The 26593-nt window shown below is 43.2% G+C and overlaps 1 protein-coding gene across 1 annotated transcript in view; it reads left to right on the forward strand.

The window, feature by feature from the left end:
- Positions 1-18283: 18283 nt before the first annotated feature.
- The window catches only part of rbpjb (recombination signal binding protein for immunoglobulin kappa J region b), a 45170-nt gene continuing 36860 nt past the window's right edge, over positions 18284-26593 (forward strand). Inside the window, exon 1 of the mRNA XM_018704416.2 lies at positions 18284-18489. Within this exon, the coding sequence (XP_018559932.1) occupies positions 18470-18489 (20 nt within the window). The 5' untranslated portion in view covers positions 18284-18469. The remainder of the gene's footprint in view (positions 18490-26593) is intronic.

Below are 26593 nucleotides of genomic sequence, written 5' to 3' on the forward strand. Positions count from 1 at the left end.
CACACTGTAACTCTGTCCAACCTATAGAATGACATGCCCACTGATGCCGTCATACTTCACACTTGGAAACTATTACTATTTTTTGGTACCAGCCGGAAACCAACTTTTCAGCTTGCAACAGAACCTGTTCCATGTTGGTGGAAAAGGGTTATCTGTAAGGTCTTGCACACCCAGACAAATTTAACTACTCAGTTCCCTGAAAGTGGTGAGAGTTCAAACAACATCATTGGCACAAAGTTTAAGACTTGGACTTTGCACTTGAGTTGGGAGTTCATAGCCAAGACTTGGGACTTAGTTGTGACTCACAAGACAATGACTTTATTATATTTTTGCGTACAGTCATTTAGATCAATTGCTACCAATCTTATATTCAAGAAACAGCTCCAGAATAAAGCTGAGGGATCACAAGATGATATGCGGGTTAGGAATTAGGGAAATATCCCTAAAGGGTTCAGTCTGCTACATTAATTGTGATTATTTTAAGGCTTTTCTCTATGTTATCTTCTTGTAAAATATTTGATTGTTTTTCAAAATGAATCCACTGTGGGAACAAATCATAAACATATTGTTTTGTTTGCCGCAAGCCTAAATGGTTGGGAACCACTCATTTAGAGTGCTATGAAGTAACACATAAGTATAGAAATATGTTGCCTTAAGATGAGTTGTGGTTTATTACATAACACTGTGTTCTTTGCAGCACATTTTTTGTGTCTACAGTTATTGTTCCTGCAGTTCCAGTTGTTGCTTTTCCAGTGAAAGCCATGTGACTGCTGCATAAAGATGATGCATCTTTTGACTCTCAGCCATCTTTTAGAGCGAGCAATCAGATCAACCATAAATGGACCACAGACAATTTAACATGATGGCCAAGCTGATGGATCTTTAATGGCTTCAAGATAAAACGCGTCCTTGCTCTGAAGTACAGTAACCTTTTATTGACTTTTCAATGTCAGTCACATCAAAACACTACATTTAACACTTTACATTGGATTCTGAGGGGAGAACCTTACTTTTATAAGCAATTCCTTTGAGCCAGTGGTTACATATCCACACTTCACATATTAACACATTCATTTCAAGTGTAAACTGCTAAGGAAGTGGACTTGCTGTTCTCTCCCAGTGTTATTTCACATATTTATTGCAACTTTTTATTATCTCTGCCTCCAATAATATTTAGATGGAAGGGGACTGATGGGGCAGAGTTCCAATAACAGAGATTAAGTGCTCTGGGGGTGATTGTGCAGCATTTTGAGGAGAGAGGCGTCTGCCTAAGTAAACTCAGCCCAACACTGAGGAATTGCGCTCTGGAACGTGGTGGTGTAACCGGAGCACAAGTTTAGCCCAAGGGAACTGGGCTCAGTTTTCCAAAAGCCTCTATCTCCTGCGATATGTAGTGTGATTTGAGGAGAGGCGAGGTGTGTGTGTGCGTGTGCGTATGAGTGTGTGTGTTTGTGTGTGTGTGTGTGTGCGTGTGTGTAACAAGGGATATTCAGGGGAAGTAGATGGAGGGCTTACAGAATGGCTAAGTCAGGAAAACAAGTCTCAGGAAACCCTATACCTCAATCTGGCACCAACACAGACGTTCTTTCTTTCTCTTCCTCTGTCTCACTCTTTCTGTCTCTCTCTCTCAGCCTGCCTGTCTCGCTGTATCTCTCACACCCCTCTCTGCCTGCCTGTACTGGAGAGAAGAGGAGTGAAAGCAACAGCAGAGCAACAACAAAACAAAAGCTACACTTGACACTCAGTGCTGTTAAGATAACAGTGATGACCTTGTTGGGAGTTCAAACCTCCTCATGCCAAACATTTCTCTTGCTGTCTTTTTTCACTATTTTTCCTGTGTTTACTGATCCGTGGTGCCTTTATGAAGCTTATTTATATTGTTTATATGTTGAATTTTGCCCAAAATTACTGAGGCACACGCTCAGACATTACAAAAAATTACAATCAAAACACCCTCCAGTATACAGTATATGATATATAGAAGTTAGTGCCTTGTCACTATTGTTTTTCCATTACCCATCAACACAGTGTTTTGCTTCATGTCATGTTCCTGCCCACCTGGCAAATGCAAGTCCAATATTCACTCTCTTTTACCTGTTTAATCTTCACAGATTTCTCAGGGAAATATCTTGCTCTTTAGTCACTAACTGCTATGTTCCCCAGCTAGTCGCTAATGCGTGTGTGTGTGTGTGTGTGTGTGTCTGGTGCTGAGCAAGTAGTGTACAGTCGATTTTTAAAGCTTTTTTGCTTAAAATGGCTGCCTCCTACTGACGAAAATGACACTGGTTAGAGCCGTGGAAGTCAAGTTGTGGGCTTTAAAACCAAAATACACTGAAAGACATTTAAACAGTGGGTTCAGGTTCCTCACTACGAGCCACCTCATTCACATTAAACATAATTATTTGATCCACTGATAATGTAAATATTTTGATACTAGCAGCTTTACGTATCTGTAATTTCTTCCCCCCAGGGCTGTTACTAAGAGATTATTTTTAAAGCACACGAATCCTTACAATTTTCACTTAATGCGTGTGTCTGGAATATTAGAGTCAAATAATGCAACTAAGATGAAGTGATATATGTCTGCTTATTCATTTATACTGTAATAATTTCAGATGGATATTCACTCTGTGAGTTTGAGCCAGTGACCATGCTTCTTCGTCTGACAGGTCCTCTTTCCCATTTTGCAGAATTTGCAACACGAGATCATTTTCTAACTCGTTAATTTTGACACGTTTCATGAATCAAAACGAACTCAATACTAGCGACCCGTGCATCATGAGGAGAGTAGACCTGCAGCACTTGCAAATTTATGTGCAATTTGCAAGCGACAATCATTCATAAAACATGATGCTACCATAATTTGCAATGCATGTGTACACAGTGCTCACTTTTGTGAAAAGGTATACAGTTCTCTAAGCCTGTCGGGTGTTTCTCGACGACTCTGTGGATGTTGGATTTTTACAAAATGTTTATGCAATGAAGACGTGTCTCTTACATCCAGCTCTTTTTATAAATTATTTCTGTGCTTCCAATATCTCTATTTTTCCACTCTGTCAGGCTCTTAACATCCCATCCTCCTCCTGTTTCTTTTTCTTCCTAATTTCCTGCCTCATCTGTCTCTCTTTTTTTTGCATACAAGTTCTCTCATCTCTCCATCAGTTCAATTAAAGGGTGCAAAGTATGTTGTCAAACCACTAACGTATAGCACACTTTGTCTCACCCTTTCTTCTCCCCTCTCTGCCTCTCAAGCACACACACACACACACTCTCACACACACACGTCTCCTGCCTGCACTCCTTTATCTTATCCCTTTTCCACTATCCCTAAACCCCTTGTCAGTCTATGGCCCCCCTTTCCTTTTTCAAAAACACTTTCCACTGCTTTTCCACTCCTTTTCTCCCTATTCTTCCCCTCAACCCCACCCCCCCACCCCACCAACCGCCCCCTCCTCCACATGTCTGGACCCCTCGCTGCACCTTCCACAACAAACACACCTACTTATATCCCACCCCAATCATCCCATTTCCCTTTTTTCCATTTGTTTTAGCCATCTTTTCCCCTTCCCCAATCTTCCCTCCTCTCCTGACACCTCATTCTCTCTTTCTCCCTCTGTTTTCCTCCATCTATCATTATCAGCCTCTGTTTCCGTGTCTCTCTCAGTCTCCACCTTATCAGCTTGTCCTCTCTCTGCTCTCCCCCGCAGTTCTTCCCTCTGTTTCCCTCCCCTCTCGTCTCGCTCTATCCTCCCCTCCCCAGCTCTCTCTGTGTCCTCGGTGTGTCTGCGGGGGCAGCGAGTGGTCAGGCCTGCCTGCGGGCATCAACAGCACAGGGCCACTGCCTCAGGCTCTGTTTGTCTGTGTGTGTGTGTGTGTGTGTGTGTGTGTGTGAGGCTGATTGGCACAGCGCCCAGACCCACCTCCTGTGATGAAACTCACTCCTTTTCTTCTTAGCAGTCTGGACTGCTGCCCAGACTGACCCTCACGAACACACACACACACACACAGATACAGGCAAGCAAACACACACACAGATAGCCTGACTGGCACACTGATGTGAGGCATTAATACACACACAGATACGTTTATTGAAAGGCCAGAGAGTATAAAATCACCTCATCTGTATTTCTATCTAGTGGCCTCTATGTACCCTGTATGTATTTATGTGTGTTTGGCTATAGACATACATTGTGTCGACAAGTGTGTGTATGTGTGTGTATCTGAGAGTTTCCTTGGCAGCCACCATGTGTATACACGTCAGACACAATGGGCCTGACTTCCACCAACTCACGTTCTACAAATTGATGTGTATATAATTTAATTTAGGATGTTTGCATTAGATTAACACAAAACTGTTCTCCTTTACAGTAAAGGAAAACTCCACCCTGAAATCAATAACAATCATCTGTGACGCTCAGTGGTTTCCAGGCATTATTCTACTTTAACTTTACTGATTTTTACTATTTGTCTTAAAAGCTAAGGCTCAAAATGTATCATTAATCTTCAAGTTAGCTTGAATATTTGATCTCCTACATTTCCCAGAATGCCTTTGTAAACCCAAAGCGAATGGGCAGAGGAAATGCAGGTACAGGTAGAGTAATCAAAGCAAGTAACAGGAGAAAAACAGAGAAAGAAAGAATGGACATGTATTAATTTAATTCATCAAAGTATTAATTCCAGAGACACACACCCACTGTCACTTTTTTTCTGTATTGAATCATAAAGTGATACTTCAGTTAGATTTGTCCTTTAAAGTTAGACTGTAACATCAGCATCACATGTGTTTTGCTGCTCGTTAGATAATGGCTGGATCAGTCACAATTTTATGTGTTCTGCAAAAATACTATTATGATATATTATCATCATATATCATATATTATTATCATTATTATATAATAATATTTTGAGGAAATATTATTAATGCTGCAGAGGGCTGTGATTATTTTATTTTATTTAAAAAATAAAATTAAATATAAGATTCTGCCATCCTCTCCACCCCAGTAATTTCCATACAGTCCCTGATGAGAAAACTTCATTTAAACTGAAATAGAAATATTGTGATGTGAGTTGACGTGCTGTGAAGTGACGTTATCTGTTGATGTAGGAAATTTACTGCACCAAACTATTAACAAATGTTCCTTTACTTTGTTTTTGACAACCTTCAACTGTGTCAGAGTGGATTTTTCCCTCATCATTCAGTCAACAGGAACCGCTACAGCGACGAGTTGAAACTGGAATCGTAGGAGGAGCACTTGGTGTTTTATCAGTCCTCTGGCACATCTTGCACAGTCGTGTCACTCTTTCCATGTCATGGTCAACTAGCGTGTGGCTGCTGGCCTCCACACTCCCATATCTGCTCCTTGAGGCCTTTGAGCCAGACTCTAAAATGTGAAAAGCACTGTTATTTATTCTCGCTGTCTGTTGCGGTCTTGGTGTCGCTTTTTGTCTTTCTTTTTCCTCATGTCCCCATCTTTTAATGACTCTTTTTCTCTTTTAATGACTCCCTACTCATTTACAACCCTGAAGACTAATAGATAGAGGAGTAATAGATTGATAGAGAGGCTACCACAACTTGTCCCAGATCCTTTCCCCAGATGTAATGCGAACAAAAGCCAGCGCCAGGCCACTAGCAACCCCAGCCGCTTGTTCCCTGACACTTGGATGCCAGCTCCTCTGTGGTTTCAGCCAATGAGCTCAGCCCTCTTGAAAATAACAGCAGTGACATCATCGTTTTGGCCCATCTCGGCTCCCACCCAGTCAGGAGTCAGAGGTAACCCGCAGCGAAGGGAGGAAGAGGCTAAAAATGAATGGAAAGAAAAAGAGAAGGGGGGGGGGGCGAGAAGATGGTTTTTATTTAAAGGTAATAAGGTTGGTTTATAGGCAGAAGAAGGGGGAAGGAGAGGGTGAGGCCGGATTGAGCGCAGACAACGGAGACACATATATAAATAGATACACATTTTTCTGTTGGCCTCAAAAGATGTTTTGACTCACCCCCTGTCTGTGTCTACCAACTTTTAACTTTTGGAGTGGTTTTGTTCTTAGATCAGTGAGGTTTGGTCTCGCTCCCCGCTCCCCCCTCCCCTTCCTTTTTCCCTCAAGGTCATCAGTTGACGAACCAGCTGCTGTTCACGACACTGCCCCACGTTGATCTCCTGACCTTTGAACTTTGACCTTCTGCAGGAACAACCCCTCCCACACACACACACACACACACACACACACTCCACACACACACTTTCAATTTAATGGCCAGTAAACCTCATTCAGGCCACCTGACGCACATTTAGGAGGACATATGAACGCGTGCATACAAGAGAAGACGTCTAACAAGCTTACAGGCCACTGATTGATGTTCAGTGTTTTTTTTTTCTCTACTTTCATTCATTTATTTATCCTGTATACAGGGTGGTCCAATGAGAGCAGCTCACTTTCTTACTGCAAATACAACATTAGGAAAAATGGTGAAAAACGGACATTAAAAAACAGGCATTAAAACAGAATTAAATAAAATTTTAACACAACAATATGGGATAAAGGCCAAGTTAAAAAGGATCTACGCTACTCTAATTATCGCAGGTACAGTCAGTGGTGGAGAAATTTAAGATCAGAACAAACTCAAGAGCTGAGTTCTGGCCTTTATATTGGATATTAACAAATAACTAAGAAGCTACTGTATACAAAATTGTATCATCTGCATAAATATGATGTACAGATTTTTTTTTACATAGGGACAGTTAGTGTATAGAGAGAACAGCAGAGGCCCCAGAATAGACCCCAGAGGAACGCCTTTACGTCTCATTAATAAAGTAAACAATACACCATCAATAAATACAAGACTGTCCTCCTGCATTCAAGTGACAGCACTCTCTAGCAGCCATACTAATTGACGGGGAGCAAAGGAGAAAGTAAGGTTATGTTGTTATAAAAAGACCAAGTTGGTTTAGGGAGGAGGTCGAGGTGGATAGATGGGTCAACAAAATATTACACTTTACAAGGAAAGGCTGTGGTCAGTGTGACCACAATTATTTGCTAACTGCAAACTAATATTTGGAGGAAAAAAGACAAATTTTTCTTAGTTTTTTTCTTTTTTGCATTCAGTACCAGATTCAGATCAGTTAGTGATGGGTATAAATCAGCTTGTAGACTGGATATTAATGACTGAAAAGAAAAGAAATCAGATAACAGCAAGTACAAGGTGAAATCCATCAATGAGGTAGTTTCTAAACCAGAAGACTGCAGTGTCAATGACTAAATAACCAAAGTATGTGAAGGAGACAAGTATGATTGACTGCTTTAAATGCTTTGCTTAGATCAACAAGGAGGCCAGCACAGTGTCGTTTTTCATCAAGCGCTGTGATTATGTCATTTAAAACTTGTGTGGCTCCAGAAATAGTGATATGTCCTTAACTTTTATCACAGCAGCTACTGGAGAAAACCTAGAATCGCATCATTGTCTCACCTCATTAGGGAAAGGGTTGTAGAAATATTTGATCGTGTTGCAGGCTTGACAAAGAAAGAAGGGGACAATGTTCTGTCTCAGTGCAGCTTGTGAGGATTTTTCCAGACGTTCGCTGTCGTGATTTGAATTGCCAGCTTTGCGGTCACAACCTCACTTCATTAACCTTGAGAGGGTTAATGTCACCCTCTCCTCTCAGTGATGTCATGCTCGGTGATGGGGCTCGGGGGGGTCTCAGGGGGGGTCTGTATGTATGTGTATGTGTGTGTGTGTGTGGAGTTGGTGGTAGGAAGAAGGAGGGGGACAAGGGTGTGGGATCCTATTTGTTTGTTTTGCCCTCCAGACGTGTCCGAGAGCAGATTAAGGGATTTAGCTCAGGGGGTGGTGATGGTGGCACAGGAGGGACTTAAACTCCTCACCCATCTACATGCCTGGTTGATAAATGCACACACAAACAGGAGGTCAAAGAAATCAAGTTTTCTTTTGTTTGAGATAAAAGCTGAGGCAGCGAGGGAGAAATGGATGGATGGTTTGGTTAGGTCAGACAGAATGATAAAGGGACAGGGTTAGTGGAAGACAGGAAGTCATGAGTTGACACATTGATACCTCTTCCAGCCGTCTGATCTTCTCTTGTTTTAGTGCTAATCCCGCTTTTAAGCATCAACAGAATTAGTGACCCAAAATCTTGTAGCTTTGCCAGCTCTTGCACGCAATGGCTTTCTTAGGGAACAGGAGCTTCTCTGTTTTCAAGTGGAAACATTCTTCTTATTACTGCACTGTTCTATGGTCGTAGAAGACGCACTTAACCACCGTGTTAATTATGACATGACTGGAAATTACTATATGCATTTAGGCTCTCTCTTTTTTAAGTCAAAATCAGAACAGGACAGTTGTGGGAAGTACATTTTTCATACAAAACAGCTGATAATCAGTTTATAAAAATGTACTATTACAGAATATCCAATACTAATGAAGTAGTTAATATTAGCTCCCTCTCCAACATTAAAACTCTTATATTAATGCATCAGAAATAATAATCCAGTAATAAGCATTTTTAAAACTCATATACATTTAAATTGCGTTTTGAATGCAGTATTTATACATTTTATTAGTGTTACATTTACTTAAGTAAAAGATCTGATACTTCTTCCACCCAAAAAATAATTGTTCAACTAATGAATTAACTATTTGTTTCATCAGTAAAAACCATACCTCCAACACTTCTTTTAGCTTCTTTTCTAAGCAAACATGAGACACATCACCACAACCACCTCCACCACTACCTAACACCAGCCTGCCACGCGCACGTGTGTGTGTGTGTGTGTGTGTGTGTGTGTATGCAATTTCAGTGGGGTTAAGAGGAAGGAGGTGGGGTTGGGGTGGGTGCAAACTGCAAACAAACGAACGAACGCCAAGCTCAAATTCAACCGCAGGTCGGTGAGGCTGGGCCCGGGGCCTACCGTGGTGTGGCTCTTTTGTAATGTATATCAAGTTCACCAAGGGCCTTTTCATCTGACAGGCCATTGTTAAGAGAGGCTAGCCGGCGTTCCACTCCCCTCTTAACCCCACCCACCCGACACGGGAGCAGGTTGGCTTGCAATTGTTTTATGGAAATGCACGCGGGCCTGGCTGGGTGTCTGCCAGGCGAGGACAGAGGGGGGGGGGGTTTCTGTGTTATATGTGTGTGTATAAGTGTGTGTGTGTGTGTGTGTACGTGGGTGGGTTGGTGGTGGAGGGGCAGGAGGGGTGGATGTGACGCCGACCCCAGCGAACGCCCCTGACCCTGAGCAGATGGCGAGGCAGGGTCTCTCCGCTGAGCCAGAATTAATAGCGTGTGCCATGTCACATTGTCTGAAACGGGCCTGCCTAAACCCCCCCACCCCACCCCACCCCTCACCTCACCCCCGCACTCCCCACTTCTATCCTGATTTTTGCACCCCCTCACCCCACCTCCCTCCTCCTTCCTCCCATTCTCTCTCTTATCCACCTTCCCTCTAATGCTTCTTCGCCATCTCTCTCTGCTCACCCCCACCACCTCCTCTTCTGGGCCTTTTTACCTCCCATACATCACATCACTTGCCTCTTCCTATCCCCCCCCCAAATCCACAGTCTCCTCCAGCTTCCCCACAGAGTGCTTACTCTTCCAGGCACTCGTTTGCTCATTCATTCACTCATTCACTCATTCATTTATTCACGTGCGCCTCATTCATCCTTCTTTTTAACAGACACTCATTCACAGGTTTGCCCACTCGCAGAGGCTTTATTGGAGGACAATTAAGGCACCTGCGTTTCTAAAGCTCCCCCACTGAATGCCTGCCACCCCATTTCCTCACCCGTCTGTTCACACTACTACTACTGTTCACTCGCTCACTTGTTCTTGTATCCGGCCTCGCTCAACCGCTCATGTACAGAGTTGCTGGCTCAGCCCAGTCACTCGATGTCACTCAGCCACATAGATGCAGATAAATCTGAAAACATGTCCTTTTCTTCCTCTGTTTTGTTCTTCCATTAATAACCACTGAGAACCGAGCTTTTCAAAAACCCTGGTCTCTCATTGTAGTGAGAATGGGGAATTTTTCTAAATTGGTGATTTATGATTGTCACGTGATGCATTTTTGGGGGGGAATCTTACTTTTCTGGTGTACACGTTTGCAAAGCGTTTCGTCAAAATCGATGAAAAACCACTTGGCGGAAATGGTGCAAAAGTGCAGGTGCAGGCTCAAGTGACCTGCTTGTGGCCAAAAATAGGATTTGCAAATCACTGCTTTTGGCAGGTAAAGCTAAAAAGACTTTATCTGCATTTGTTAAAACATGTCCTGTCACTAGCTCATTCTCTACGCTCCTGTTCTCAATGTGATTTTACTGTGATATAATACAAATATGGGAACATTTGTCCAAAAAAAAATCATCAGAGTTTACTGCATGGGTTAAAATTTTAGCCATCATTTGACAAGAAGAGAGTGAGAAAAAAATGTGGATTTAATGGTTTATCTTCAGAGTGTCAGTGAAACTTGTCAAAACTTTAAAAGGGTCAAATCAATATATAATGAGACTGTGAGTCTGCGGCCATGCTAGCAGCTCTGTGAGGCTGTACTTAGACATAGCAGTGCTTTGAGCTAGATGCTAACATCAGTGTGCTAACATGCCTCTCAGCAGTCCAACCACTTAAAACCACAAATGTCAAGCTCAAGGTGGCGCTAGAGGAAAAATCAGAGGGTCATCAAAGTCAGTGGGATTCAGCCTCTGGGTACCATGAATGTCTGTATGAAATATTGTGCCAACCTATCCTATAGTTAATGAACTATTCCAGTCTGGATCAAAGTAGTGGACCGACTGACTGATTGGCCAACCACAGAGCCAAAGCCCTTCAAATATTCCAGCTCTGTGTGTGCGTGTGGATGTCCACTATCTAGTCTGTGGGTGTGGATCCACCACAAATATTTGCAGGGCCTCCCTCTCTCCCTCTTTCTTCCCTGGAGCGGCAGGGTGGCTGCCAGGAATGGGACAGAGGGTCAGGGGTATGTTCACCCCCCCTCCCTCCATTCCTAATCACCAGTCCTCTTCCTGCCCCCCTACGCCCTTCGCTGACCCCCGTCTCCTTTGCCTCTATCAGCCCCCAGACAGACAGCCTGGGAGATCGTGGAGAAGGAGAGGGAGGTTGGGGGGGGGGTGCAGAGGGTCACGGCCTCAGCAGTGCAGTCACTTGGCCAGGGAGTGTATGTGCATGTGTACGTGCCCCATGTGTGGGCGTGTGTGTGTGTGTGTGTGTGTGTGTGTGTACACGTTGCACTGTATCACCTCTTCCCCTTCATGTGTGTCAGAGAATTTTTCTTATTTTTTGCGGACGAGGCAGGCGCTGCAAAATGTTTCTCGGTGTGCATCTGTGTGTAAATATATTTGTGTGTGTGTGTGTGTGCAGATAGAGAGAGAGAGAGTGAGCAAGAGAGTGTGGGCGTTAAAGAGGCAAAGGTCAAGGTTTGAGAGGTTCACTTGGCTGAGGTTTGGTCCCTCCAAACCCCCACCAGCCAAATATGCTGCGGTTAACAAAGTGAAGCTGTCTATCTAAACACTATCTCCTAAACAATTGCAATAGCAGCCCAGAATTATAAAAAAAGGTCTCATAAATATACAATATATCATGTTTTACAAGTTCACAAGAGCATGAGGTGCAGGAAAAATGAGCGCAAACTTACATGAATATTAGTTTAATAATTTCTATTTTTCATTTTCCTGAAACAATTCATTGGAGATGTCCTCAAGAAACAAAAATGCAATTCTTTGGGTTTGGGTTGAGCTGACCAAAGTGCTTTGTACCCACTAATAACTGTCCATCAATCTTTTTGTCATGATATAATACAGCCTGTCACTCGCTCTTGTTAAAAAAACATTAACATTCTGTATTGTAACATTATCAGGCTGCTTCTGCTATGAGCCCTCACCAAGCTTTGGCTTTAGAAGTCTTAACTGACAAGGGCGGCAGGCCAAGCTAAACGAGTTATGCTCTTAGTTTACTGGATGTGAATATCCCAGGAGGGTTTTCACAAAGTGGAGAGCTTTACTTTTGTTGGAAGGTTCCATTGTTATGACATTTTTGACCCTGTTCCTGATTAGTCTCTTAAGGGTTTGAATTTTGGAGCAGTTTTTGCTTTTTTTTTTTTTTTTTTTTTCTGGGACAAAACCTCTCTGAAAACACTGGCTCCCGGCCCTAGCCAACCGCGATACCAAATCTTTAGGCTCAGAAGATGATGTTTCAACCACATCCTGACAACAAACAAAATAACTTGTGTTGAGGTTAGAGGATTCTTGCAGCCTGTACTCCTTATAGCTTCCATAAATCATGCTTTGGATTCGTGCGCATACAAAAGGGGTCAGGATGAGACTTTGTTTTGGGGCTGCATGCATCGACTCAGATTTTCCGAGGTGGAACATAGATGTCACTCACAGTAACACGTACCCAATGAAGCGCTCCAGAAGTGAAAGTGACTGGATGCATCGCAGCTGAGTCACTAAAGACAGCACTGATGGAGCAAAGAAGGAGACAAATCAACTCAGATTTCCTTTTTGCATGTTTTATGATTAACTTGCCTCTTTTGTATCGCTCTCCCTTGTCTTGTGTTATTAAACTTTGCGAAATGATCATATGAAACAATGGATTTTGATTATTTTAGCTTTCCGGTGAATTTTTAAAACGCTGATTCATCCGGGGAGAGTTTGATGAGTGTACATGTATTACAACACCTTGTCAGAAAAGTTATGTTTCTGAGTTCCTGTTCCTGTCTTCTCTTTACTTAACACTTGAGAAACAGGGATTTATTCTCAATACTTTGCTTAAGGGGGTCTCAGTGGTAGTTGTTTAGGGATTGGAGAGCATTAACATTTGCTTTCCTCACTAACATTCTCCCATCTGATTTGAGAATTGGAATCAGCAACCTTCAAGAAACCTGTTTGGCTGTTCTTGCAGGTTCTTAATGCTCCTAATCCCTTGTAGAGTAACTAAACTTTTGGGCTGTACCGTGTTTTTTTAGGACACTGTTTTAAAGAAAGAGTAATTGTTTGCTTTCTTTAGAGTTTGAGATGAGAAAATCAATATCCCTTTCACTTCTGCATCTTATATACAGAGCTGGGGATGGGATGTGGTTAGCTTAGCTTAGCATAAAATGTGGAAACAGGAGGAAATAGCTAGCGTAGATTTCTTTAAAAAAAATACACATAACACTTAACCAGATAAAACTTTAAAGCTCATAAATTAATGTGTTGTATTGTGTTGGTTAATCTATACATAAACACTGATGTAAAAATGACAATTTGTTATGTTCGGGGTGTTTTTTCACCAACATTGTTACTGTCAGTGAGCACAGGTTTTTGTATGGGTATGTATGGTCTGTATGTAGCCTACATGATGGTATCAAACCTGGCAACCTCACTGTGACTAATCACTGAGATTTAGAAGTGAGCCAAAGCTGTTTCCAGTCTTTATGCTAAGCTAAGCTAACTATGTTCCCCACTGTATACTTAGAGGAATGGTGCTACATTTTCAACACTTTGATGAGAACCTTCACAATGAAATATGAAACTAAAGCCAGCAGGTGGTGAGTGTAGATTAGCATAAAGACTTAAAACACCAAGAGAAAGCTAGCGGTTTCCTGGCACACTGCAGTGACAAGACTCACCGAAGTTACAGTGCCCCGCCAAGAAATATAAACTCTTGTAAAACCAAAACCATGCCATTTTCATACTTCAATGTTTGTATGGCTTGACCTTCTGAGATATAATGTGTTAAGTAATTGAGCTTTAAAGGTGCTGGTTGGTCGGTTCCCCCTGTTTCCACTCTGCGCTAAGCTAACCAAACCCAAACCAAGGGTTGCTGATGATTATCTAGGATGTAGCTAAAATAAATCTGCATTATGTACCCTCAGGGCTTCCACAGAACTCTGTACACATTATGCTTCTCCTGTAAAATGTTATTATACAATGTGTTTCATATACAGCAAGTCAAAATATATGGTTGGATGCCTTTAAATGTGGGATTTCACTTCATTTAAACCCAGTGATATATTTTAGTTCCAGAAATTCCCCTCAGACAATGTCACATGTTTTTCAGGGGACAATTTCCAAGCATAAATACAGGCATCAGGCTGCTTTTTTACTTTCCATAACATAATGCATTCGACATATTTTCAGAGCTCATGATCAACTCTGCTTTTTTAATCAAAGTAAAATACCCAGAGGCAAATACTGATTTAAAAAGATGGCGACAAGAAACAGAGCCAAGTCCGCCCAGACGGGAACTCATATAACTTTTTATGAAAAGGCTTCTCTCTAGTGAAAAGGAGAATGGGATCTGCCGTGCGCAGTCCTCAGCAGAGTGATTTGAAAAGTGCTATGGTTGCAGAGCTGACATCTCTCCTCGGGTAACAGAGGAAACAAGCTGGTTTTTGATTTTTATATCTGATTTTTTTGTATCTGTGCTTGTTATTTCTGCTGATAACAATCGTGGTTATAGATTTATGGGTCCTTGTGATTGTGTTGTGCTTATGAAAACCCATAATCTAGCTCTATTACAACAGTACAAAAGGCTGTAAAAAACACATGCTGTGGATTAATTGCTCCTCATTATAAATTGGGGGTGTTATCAGTCATCAGACGACTGAAAAGATCAGAAAGGCTTCCACTAAACTATAAAGTGCCAGATTTTGTTTCTGAAAGGTAGATGCTATGAAGTCACTGTGGTATGAGTCAATCATATCACATTGCACATTTTCCGATGTCATATACAAGCCTGTGTCAGAGCTGCCAAATAGCGTGCCTGTGCAGTTCTCACCCCACATACGTTTGGCAGCTTGAACTCACTGTGAACCTTACAGGACCAGGAAAGGGGAAATGTCTCTTTCCTCGTGCCTCCGATTCGCCTCTGTTTCAAAAGACTCAGCTTGCAAAACAGACGCTTTAGTTCCCTTGACAGTCTGCAAACTTATCACCCTGTCTTTTTTTTTCTCTAGCCAAAGCATGCAGGCACTGTGATGTCTTTGGGACCTAATTGTAATGACAGTCGTCTGATAAAGTGGGAGGCTTTGAACAGAGGGCGAGAGGGGAGTGAAGGTGTGCCCCTCCCGGACTCATCGTCCTTTTCATTTGTCAAACTGTCTGCCCTCATCCACCCCTGGGTTTTCCCATGTGGCCCGGCAGCAAGACAGATGGACATAACGAGCGGATGGACAGACAGGGACGCCCTTCCCTCTGCTGTGAACTCAGACTCACACGAGCCACAGTTGATTAATTCGTGACTTTTAGTCTTGTGATGTTCACTGGGGGAATATGATATTATCAAGTGGCTCTGATTGCTGCTTAGCTTGAAAAGTTAAGCTTGTTTACTGCGGTAAATGCATGAGGTGCCAAATCTGGACTCCCCGTCCTCCGTCTGGCACCCTGCCGATTCCTCACGTCCCACATTCGTCAGCTTGTCTTGTCTGCTCGCCCGTCTAACATTTGACCCAGTGTCTCTCGACCCACCTTTCTCTGTCTGTCACTGGCTCTCACTCTGACTGTGCTCCAGAACTCAGTCTGCTCATTTCAGGAAGTTTCACCACGTTCTGGCTGTATCAAATGACTTCGTGTCAAAGAGCTGCTAATCAGGAAACTCGAACTGCACTTCCTTAATTGGCTCACTTTCTCCCTCATTCTGTTTTCTCTCCTCAAATCTGAAGATAAAAATAATTTCCTCCCTTTATTTTCATAATAAGCACTAATAGTTTTTTCAGCTTAGCGGGATAAGCCGAATGTGAAAACTGCCTGGACCACAGAACAAAACTTGTTAATTTCACAATTTCAGCTTAGTGCTCAAAAGAGGGGAATTATGAGAATTTGTCGATCTCTGCAACGCTAGTTACAAAACTGCCTCATTCAGTGATCCCGCAACCTTTTTGCAAACAGACACTGGTTGTATGAGGGACAACACATTCAACCAATTGCATGCAGTTAACAGTATGTAGGTCAAATCTATACGGAGATAACACAGATGTGGAGATCTCCTGGTGAATGGTGTTTCCACATGGGGACAGGGATCTTTCTTCCTTTCTATCTCCATCTTTCTTTTCCTTCTGAGCCACGAGCTTAAGCAGTCAAGTGAGTGAATTTATAGACCTGAGGCTTACGGCTTAGTCATGATTGCTTGAATTGGCTCGGTCTCTATTAAAATAAATGGTTTTTACTCCTAATGAGGGAGTGAAACACAGGGGAAGATTGAGAATTGAAAAAAAAAAGAGGAAAAATCGGAAGCAAGGGGCAAATTACGAGAGAAAGCCTTGAAGATGCCTTACATCTCTAAACGTATGAGTGGCCTTTAAAGCATGTTATGCTTTAGAACAGCCAAAAAAGGTCAAAGTTCAAATCCTATGGTTGTTAAATTGGTCATACACCTCCTCTAAATTTAAAAGTCAACATCTTCAGAAAAGGATATGTTAAAATGTTATTTTGCACTTGTGTAGTCTCCTTTTTTAATTTTTTTTTTTTACTGTGTTCAGCTGTAAAACATTTGAGGAAACTTTATGCTTCCCCATTCAACTGAGTGTAACTGGAGGTTCTCCGCTGACTATAAAAAAAGAGAGGGAAAGGAAAAATGGTTGAGGGCAGGATGAGGTCCTCGTCTCTGTGTCTTCATAGTGCGGGCCGCGGGCCAGGCACACTCTCAAGCAAAACCTCATCTCTGCAACTCTTCTCTCTCTTTTTTCTTCTTCTTCTGTCTTTCTGGCAGGACTGTGAAGATCCATAAAAATGAATTATGCATCTGAAAAATATGAAATTTGTAGATTTATACCGTGTACACAGGGGGAGATTGCATCTGCTACTTTCTACATAGAAACTATTTGGTGTAGTTGCGCAGTCACACTGAGAGCTCATCTGCTGTGGACAGAGGCGGGTGAAAATATTATTCCAACATTTGAATATCTTTATTTGTTTTCGATTCATATTTCTAGAAGTGCTTTCTTGTTGAGAAGTAGATGAGAAGACTGATACCACTTTCTGCCTGTACAGTAAACATGAAGCTAGCCAATTAGCTTAGCTTAGCACAAACTCAGGGGGAAACAGGGGGAACATCTTTGCATTAAAAACTGAATTGTAAAAACAACAATTTGCCATTTCTGGTTTCAGTAACTCTTGGTATGAAAGTGGAAAAGCACATTTCTTATTTCTTTAACCCACTGGTTTCAAATATCCAGTGCATTTAAATATGGGAAACCTGCCAACTGTTTGTTTTGTATTTGTCTTTTTGTGTCTTCTCCATACACAACAGCCACAGGCTAAACACACACACAACATCTAACAGATGAGAGCACTGACTTGCCATGAGTGTGGTCTCACAAGCCTCAACTTTCTCTTTGAAGCTGTAAAAACTCCCACCACAAGTCACTTGTAAGGTGAACAAAGATGCCAAACAGATTTAAATGAAGGCTGTGGAGGACAACAACACACAAGGGGATGAGACCCACATGAAGGTTTATGGCTCTCTGACCCCTCCCAGATAAACAAGAATGACCTGGTGTGTTTGTAGTGGGGATGATATAGCACACAGACTTTTGGAGATGCACTCTGGCTTTGGGGGAGAAACTGTGGCGGACACAAACAGAAAGGCTAATAAAGTCTATGCCACATTCCCAAGCATGATCATTCTAAATAATAGCCTCCCTTGTACTTTGACTGAGGTTTGGGCTGTGAGGAGGGTGGTCATGGGACTCCCCAATGTGATGGCAATGCACTAATCTGCCCTGTATGGCCCATTCACATGTAGTCACACCATTGTTTCCACATTCTAAACAGGAACTGCAATGTTACCCAAGGGAATTGTAAATTTGATGTGCCTAAACTCTTCATTAATTCCTGCTCTAATTTAAAGTCAGCGTGTCCTTGCGGTCTCATCACCACCAATGCTTGTTATCTATATACTACTGTGAGGTATTCTAAAATAAAAATCATATTTTGGCTGTAATTACGCGCAGCTGTTAATGTTGAATACTGCAGAGACGCCATGAGGAGACAGGATACATCCTATAAAATATGTGTGAGCCTGGGAAAACCAAGGGTTTCCTCGCTCTCCACTGGAGTTTTTCCCCCAAACCGATCGGTGCTGTAATTTATTGCCCGGTAAACACGTGGGAATAGTATTTCAGCGCCACAAGATAAACAACTACTCCACTTCACGCAAATCTCGCGATAGGGGACGCTCCCTCTGTGCTCGCCTATTGTGAGAGTTTTCCAACCCTCGCGTGATCTTCGAAGTTTCCCACGCCTGTTGTTGTGGCGTCTGCCCTTTTCGCTCTCTCTCTCTCTCTCTCTCTCTCTCTCTGTTGCTGCTACCCGCCGCCTCCCCTTTCTCTCTGTCTTCCTCACCCACCCCCTTTCTCTCCGTCTCCCTCGTCCCTACACCTCCAGTCTGCTTCTGTTGTCTCGGCGGATTGTTGGGCTGTGGGAGAGAAAGGATATCGCGAGTATTGGAGTTTTGGTGAGAGTTTGTGGAAGATGGCGCCTGTTGTGACAGGGTGAGTCTGAGATTCGGGGCTGGCAGTGGGGAGCGGAGTTGAACAGAATACAAGTTATTGCCATGAAATGTCTTAATTTTAGTCCGTGTGCTTTAGTCTGGGCACACTGCAGTGTTTTGGCCACAGGTCTAACCGCTGGAAGTCGTTTCTTTGTCTCAGTGTGTTTGCGTGCGAGTGTTTTTTTCTTTGCCCAGTTAACGTTACTTGCCTGAGCTGACTGTTGCTGCAGTGTTTGGTGAGCTAGCCCCAGCTAAGCGATACTTCACCCTCGGTGGTCTTTTTTCCTAGACAACGGCGAGCTGTTAGCTAGCAGGCTAGCCAGCGAGCTTAACACAACATACCGAGGCATGTTTTCGAAAACAATTTAATGTTGATACGCCGTCTCTTTTTTTCCTCCCCCCTCCGACTGGCTTGCCCTGAAAGCACTCATATAATTGCTGCTCCTGCGTTTGTTTTCGAAACGTGCTCACCAGTTAGCCGGGCAGCACGTTTACGAATTGGGATTCACGACTCAACACAGCTAGCTGTCCGATAATGGACGTCAGCTAACGATTTCTGACTGAAAACACGCTGCGGCTTTGTGAGCGAGGCATCCTTTTCTGCCAGTGTTTTTAAAAAATGTTGACTGCATTTGCTGACGCCGTGAGACAGTTTTCGCTTCACACGGCGTGCTTGTGCTTGCTGTAAATACTCACGCTAAGAGCCACCACACACAGCGAATAGCGTGCACCCAAATAACTGCAACTTCATAAGTAACGTTAGACGACTGTGTTGTAAATAGTATTACTACATAACACCGACCTGCTCTGAAGCTGTAAACAGACGGCTTATGAAAACCTCCATCCTTACACTGGCTGCCCATAGATGTGGAGTGCACCTAAGGACATAATTCACGACAAACATCCCACAGCCATGTGTGCTTCATCCTATCATCACTAAAAGATGATTCAGAGCTTTCAGTTGGCCCGAGCTATTGATTTAGTTTCTCATTATCATCCCCCACGTAATGACTGTGACTTTTACTGCTCTGGAGAACTTGAAGAAATTATCTTCCCTGATGGCCTCTAAATATCAGATAACTAGCTGTTTAAATACCAAGACTTGAAACAGTTTTTTTCTTTGTCAAATTTTAAGTTTTATCTCTAGGATTGGTACATTTTCTCAGTTTAAAAGAGCTCATTATGGCTAGTGCACACCCAGTAATTGCCTCTAGATAATACATATGTAATAAGTGTGTCAGCCAAGGCTTTTAATGGGAAAAGTGGCTCTGTTAACATTTTCAAACTGTCTGTTGAATTTGTGTTTAGAGAATGTCAAGGATATATTTCTTCTTAAAATATAAAACAGTAAACAGTGCTGCTGGCATCAGTAATGTGACTGTAAAATTCAACATAAATAGGATTAGCGTGGTGTTGCCTCTTTTTTTTTTTTTTGCTTTGGTCAGTTTGTGGTGTAAACTTGATATTACAATTACTTGCCTACACATGAGCTAGACACAAACCTATTTTTGCACTGTCCAGGCAATAATCCCCACAGACAGCTCAGTGGGTGACAGACATTTGCTGTGCTTGTTGGAGGTGTGTGTGTGTGGTGGTGGTGGTAGGAGACGGGGAGGTGGATTTGGGGGGTGGGGGTGTGCATGTTCATTTGGGGCTTTCCAGCAGACCTGAACTGATTTCAGTTGGGAGGGGAGGGGTGGGGTCTAGGGGGAGAGGAGGCAGAGGGAGGGAGGGAGGGAGCAAGCAAGAGGGCAGGCGGGTCAGGTCTGGGTGGCTGGCCACCTGTCCAGATGATATCTCCAGATTCGTGTGTGTTTGGCTGTGTGTGCGTGTGTTTTTTTTTTTTTTAATTTTTAGTTTTTTGCTTGTGGGGGGCAGGGGTGGGGGGTGAGGGGGGCAAGCCGTGCTCACAGTAACGGTTGGAGGCATCAGAGAGGCTGACCGCAGCCCAGTGCCCCCACGTACTGTTTGAATGGCTCTGGCTTTACACAGGGAGGGACTCCACAACCACAGGCTTGTTAATGGTATTATGACCCTCTTCTAACAGTATAACAGAAAGGCTGTAGTTGTACATCCTGTAGCTTATACAGACTGTCACAATCATGTTACGTGGTAGGGTTCAGAATTTTTAGGGTTTTGCTGTATGCCATACGTTGATCTGTGTTGTTGTATTGTCTTTCTGCATAATTTTTGTTGGAAAGCTGTTTATCAACAAACAGTAGACAATTATCACGTGAACATTATCCTCAGTGTTTGTTTAATATTGAAGGTGCAGGATTGCAGACTGCTGTCATTAATTAATCTGACCATTCACAGTGAACTTTTGCTTTTATGAAGCTGGGAAGATGACAGGGAAGAGTTTGTAGTTTGCGCCTTCATGAATCAGAGCAGCTGGATTTCATGGCCAATAATATAGTGGTCCACCATGTTATAGGACTAGGACTGCAACTAACAGTTATTTCCATGATCGATTAATCTCATGTGACTTTTAGCCATGAATTGATAGATCCCTTTTTTCATATTCAGACTGCTTGATTTGTTCAACTAAGTGTACAAACCCTAAAGACATTCTGAAAATATTTAAATTTAAGAAGCTTTGATCTGCAAATATTCCAGCATTTTGCTTGGAAAGTGTCAGTGTGTGATCAGTTATGAAAACACCTGCTTATTAATTTTCTGTCAGTTGTCTAATTGTCTCAGCTCTAGATAACACAATCTAGTTGCTGTGCTCCTGTGTGTTTTTGTATTCAGCCTCAACATGTGCAAGTGAACAACACCCCCCCACCACCACCATCGTTTCCCACAGTGCACATACTCAGAACACCATAGTTTGCCACAATAACACAAATTGGCAAGAACATCCAGCTCATTGTCCTTCATGTAGGTGAGGGGCAAAAAACAAAACTAGTGGAAAAAAAAGTACAGTGTTGCTTTCATAATTTTTCTTCCTCGCTGCCAGACAAACTGAAACTGTGATAGCTCAAAGAGCAGCACTGTTCACCTGGGATGATAAAAGCATGAATCACTTATTTCAACACTGCTCTGCCTTTGCTGTGCCCCTGAGGGACAGGATTCCATTTAGCTCAACCCCCCCTGCATCCCTCTGCCAGAAAAAAAAAAAAAAGGAACGATGGAGTCTTTCAGGCCAAAAGCCAAGCGTCTCTGTGCTGGTGTAATGATACTACTGAGCCTTTCTTTGAGACACAAACCTCGTGGTCTTGTATTTGTTAGCATGAGCGTGTGGTTTGAGCTCTGCGGCTGTGTTGTTGCTGATCAACTGGGTGTTTGTGTGTGTGTGGAGAAGAGTCAGTGTACCTAGACATAAAAGTTGGTCTGTGTGTTTATATGTGTGTGCGTGCACGTGCATCCACTCCCCAGGGTCCTCTCCTCTTCCCTGCTTCTCTTTATGAAAGGAGAGGTTCAGAGAGAGCAGCAGATGTCGAAGCTCTGACCTTTATGGTGGCAAAAAGCTCAGGCTAGAGTTAAAAGACATGCCGAGTTGCCCCCCCCCCCCCAGATTCCCCTCTCATGGACCCTCAAAGCAGCCGCCTGATGTCCACCCACACACACACACAGACACACACACACACACACACACACAGTCTGCTACCTTAGCTGCAGCACTGATGGATAGGTTAACAACAGGGATGATACAAGCTACCTGATCTGTGTGTCACCTCAGGATCCCGCAGCCTCCAGAGCTGCCCCACATCCACCCAGAGCTGTGAAAATGTTCAAAGTGTGTGGCGTGTGTGTGGGGAGGGAAGGGGGGGGGGGTTACAAGCCAGTGGGGGTGGGTGGATGGGTGGGGGTAGGCACTGTACAGAAGTCACAGACACAGCACCAAAGCGAATGTGCCACCGCCAGACATCTTTAGGGGGATTTATTCTCATTCGTACAGTAGCCCATTGTTTTGGGAGTTCATGCATATCCATTACTTCACATGATTGAAATATCCCCCGAAGCCTATAGTTTCTTTCAGGGTTCAGATTCAACTTGTTTGGTCGAGCGATGATGGGCCTCTTAAAGCAACACACGCCCTGGTTGACTCAGTGTCTTCGTTCTCTTGTTTCCCTATACAGCCTGTTTGTGTCTATCTGTCTCAGGGGAACAACCACAGGAGACACCCAGGGGGATAGAAATGCACATTTTTGCGTAATTTGGCTTGGATCGGTGCCAGCTCGGCACTCCTTACTCTTGGTTGCCAGCCACGTGCTCAGATGTGCACAAACCAGATATAGCAAGCAAAGCGTGTCCCTGCACTTTTACTTCTCTCCTGCTTATTCACAGCAAGCGGCTCTCTTTATTGATAATGCATTAGAGTGACCTTTTTCATGTAGATGTGAGGTTTTGGGGGGGGGGGGGGTTGTGTTACCTAATTTCTCCAAGCCTGGGGCCCTATAAGGGGTTAGATGTCTCGTACAACAGCCACGACAAGGGGCCATTTATTTACTTGTGCAAGGCTTGGAATGCATTAGTCTGAGATCATACTTTTTTAATCTCTGGCTCTTCCAAAAAAATTTGTTGCTGTTTGCCTCGGAGAGGATGGGACGGAACATTCTGATGTGAATCTAAAGCCAATGTGGTTTTGAAAACAGCCTTGGCGTCATGTTTGATAGAGGCCCAAGTCCTCTTGGTGTTGTTGTTGGCACCGGCGCTGCTCTGCTTGCTTAGCTAAGGCGGATGGAGCGGACAGGAGAGGTGGAAAGCTAACGCAAGGCGAGCGCGACAGGCGGTGGAAGGACGTACCTCTCCGCTGACTCTTGTTCTGGAGCGGGCCCGTCACCTCCCTCGCGTTCTCTCGCCTCTCCTCTTCCAAGAGAATTTCCCCAGCCCCCAGTGTTCGCCTTTTCCCTGCCCCTGTTCCTTTTTGCTGTTTGTAGTGATTACAGCTTCGCCAGGGGAATGGTGGTTTTTACTGTGTCAGCAGTTTTTGCCCCCACTGTCCCTCCACATTCAGGATGTTTCATTCAGAAAACATGAGCTGATTCCCCCTGTCTGACTCCTGTTTGCTTTCATTCAACTTCAGTGAGCAAACTCTTACTTACTTCCTGTGTTTTAGCAGCTGAAATCAAGAGGAAAACATATGAAACAGAACACGATTGACACTCTGTGTGTTTGTTCCACTGTCCCTTTTGTTTTTCTTTATGGGGAAAAAAGGATTGTTCATATTTTTCTCCTCAGGGATGACAGAGGGGGATCTGTATTTTGAAGCTGTCTGTTAAAAAGCAGCCTCATGCCAGGCCTCTGATATACTGCACAAAAACTAGAAAATGCTGCTCTAAGCTTTCGGGAGAATCCACCAGAGAGCCGCGCTTATGAGAAAAGCTTTATTTTCTTATTCTATTGGCCCAGATAATTGCCTTGTTATTCTCAGCTGCGGTAGCGAGGGGCTCAGAAGCATTGTTCAAGCGTCTTGTTCTGTCTGCGCTGCGACAACCACACTGGGTCGGTTCATCCATTCAGAGGAAGGTTACAAATATACACAGGATCTCCCGTGTTGGGAAAGCCCCTGACAACGCCACCTCCCACGGCTGTAAGCAACCGCCACTATTGCTGTATTAGATAAGAAGGGAGTGGCAAGCAGTAAGCCAGCAGTAACCCGTTCCTGGAAGAAATGTTGTTGTAGCCTTGGGACTGTTTGTGGCATCATATAAAGTCTGCTGATAGCCACAGAACAGTATCTCACTCCTATGCTCTTTAGGTAAATGGCTCATGACTCTGCTGTGCTGTTGATTGATCCTTGCAAGGCTTTGAATTGACATTTTTATAGCGCTGTCCTATTGACTTAGCAGGATATAGGTCTTTCAGGAGAGGTTTAGGTTTAATTAATTTTATGTAATACATATTCTGTGTAATATTTGTCTTTTAATGCAAGTAATTTGGCTTGTAAGTTGTTATCATTATGCTGTAAATCTTGCAGTTGCTTTCACATTCAGCATGTATCTGTCACGTCAAACCCCAACGTCGTATATCAGCTCCTGATTTCTGCAAGCCAGCCTCCAGGGACATCACTGCTGGCGTTTGCCCAGACAAGTGATGGCAGCCCTGGGGAGACGAGTCCCCCCCACCCACCCCCACCATCTCTGCAAGAGAGAGAGAGAGGGAACAAGAAGGGCACAAGAGGGAGTTATCAGGTGTCAGGAAGATATTCAAGGAAAAATACAAAGTGAGGCTTGAATTCCAGGAAAGGCAAACTGTTATCTCCAAATGTTTCTTTGCATTGTCTGCTTGTTTAACTGAGGCTGCCGGAGAGTTTCACAGAGGAATCCGCCTGGTGGCATTCCTGTGGCCGTTGACGTCAGGAGGGTTTCTGGCCTTTGCTTAGAATCACAGTGAAGTAACAGACATGTGTGTCATTTTGTGGAACAGTCTATTGATTGTGGTCGAGCAAACAATGCCCCTTTTTTTTTTCTTGGAGAGAGGGTTGTCCGCGTTGCGGCTGATCATCTTGCACTTGCGGCCACAGTTTGATGTTCTCTACTGTTGCCATCATTTTTGGACGCGCTGCCGAAGAATGTACGTGAGGTTTTCACATGAGATCATGGAAGGAAACTAACTTGCTTTTTTTAATATCCACTGGTTTATCCCTAAAAAGTCACCATTAAAGTTTCTCTATTTATCACCCCACCGGATTTATTAGAATTGGACCTCAAACATTCTGACCTCAACCCCAACTCGCCTAAGTGTCTGGTAGACAAATGATCCTGGCTTTGCTTTAATTTACCAGCATTCAACTAGTGTTCATTACTCACCACGCTGCATGAGAATCTGACATATTCCACTTTATTATTTATTAAAGTGTACTGGTAAATTTCTTTGCTTTGTGTTTCATGGCAAATCACTGCATGTGTGGTTAAGATCTAGGAAAACCATCTCTTGTCTACCATCTTAAGGAAAGAGTAGACTATTTTAGAAGAGGAACAAGTAGCAGGAACAACAGCCCCCTTCCCCTTCATGACTGCAAGACTGAAACCAGACAGCAAGTCTTGAGTTGGCAAAGTTGCAGCTAAAACTGCACATACACAGTCAAGCGTGCCGCGGTCTCTACATTTGGTTTGGTTTGTTGAGGATCATCTCACAGCATGTGGGCTAAAGGTCATGTCTCACTCTCCCCCTCTCTCTCTCTTTCTCCCCCCCCGTCTCTCTGTTTCTGCCAGGAATTCTATTTTTTTCCTCTCGATGCAGCGCAGTCAGTCCTTTGGGTGGTTTTGAGGCAAGGGCAGGGCAAGGCAAGACAGTGGTTAGTTTGCCTGAGGTGACAGATGTCCACAGAGACTGCGCTTAATTTTGGACAGTTCCATTTTACAAGACAAGAAAGACATGTACACGGGGATAGATACAGTCACATGACTAGCAGAGCTCAAACGATCGATAGAAACTATTTTGATTTCTGAATGATGATTTGCTGATGGTTTGCAAATATTTGATGTACATCCTCTACATCCTCCTTCCTTTTCTGTCTTTTTCTACTTACATTTCATATTGTTGGTTGGACAAAACAGGCTGTGTGAAGACATCACCTTGTGCTTAAAGATATTGTTTTTCATTGTTTTTAGACATTTTACAAACAGAACTTAAGCGATTACTTGAGAACATAATCTACAGATTATTCTGTAATGAAGATTGTTAGTTGCACTCCTCATGGCAACCATTTCCTGGTTACAGCTTCTCCAGTGTGACGATTCGCTACTCTTCTGTTATTGCAATCTGAAAATCTTTGGGTTTTGGGCTGTTGACGGACAAAGAAACATTTCAGGATGTTGCTTCTACTAAACAGCTGATTGATCAATTGAAAATAGTCGGCAGATTGATCAATCAATGGTAATTAGTTGTGGCTGTACATTGTTGCCCGCTGGTAATCAGTCTGTTAGTTACACCCAGGCTTGTGCAATATCAGAATTTCATGTTGCAGTTTTCTTGGCAGAATTTTGCAGCATGTATAGCTGTAGTTAAATCCCTCTGTGTTACTTTGCGCATGAGTGCAGATCAAGCCTGTGATGTTTTAACAAAAGGCCACTCAACTGGTTATATTATGAAGGAAAATTTCTACTTTGTAAAACTCCCCAAGAACTTATTTATTATTCAACTGACTTCATGCTATA

The sequence above is a fragment of the Lates calcarifer genome, linkage group LG14 (genome assembly GCF_001640805.2).
Source record: "Lates calcarifer isolate ASB-BC8 linkage group LG14, TLL_Latcal_v3, whole genome shotgun sequence".
NCBI classification, from domain to species: Eukaryota; Metazoa; Chordata; class Actinopteri; family Centropomidae; genus Lates; species Lates calcarifer.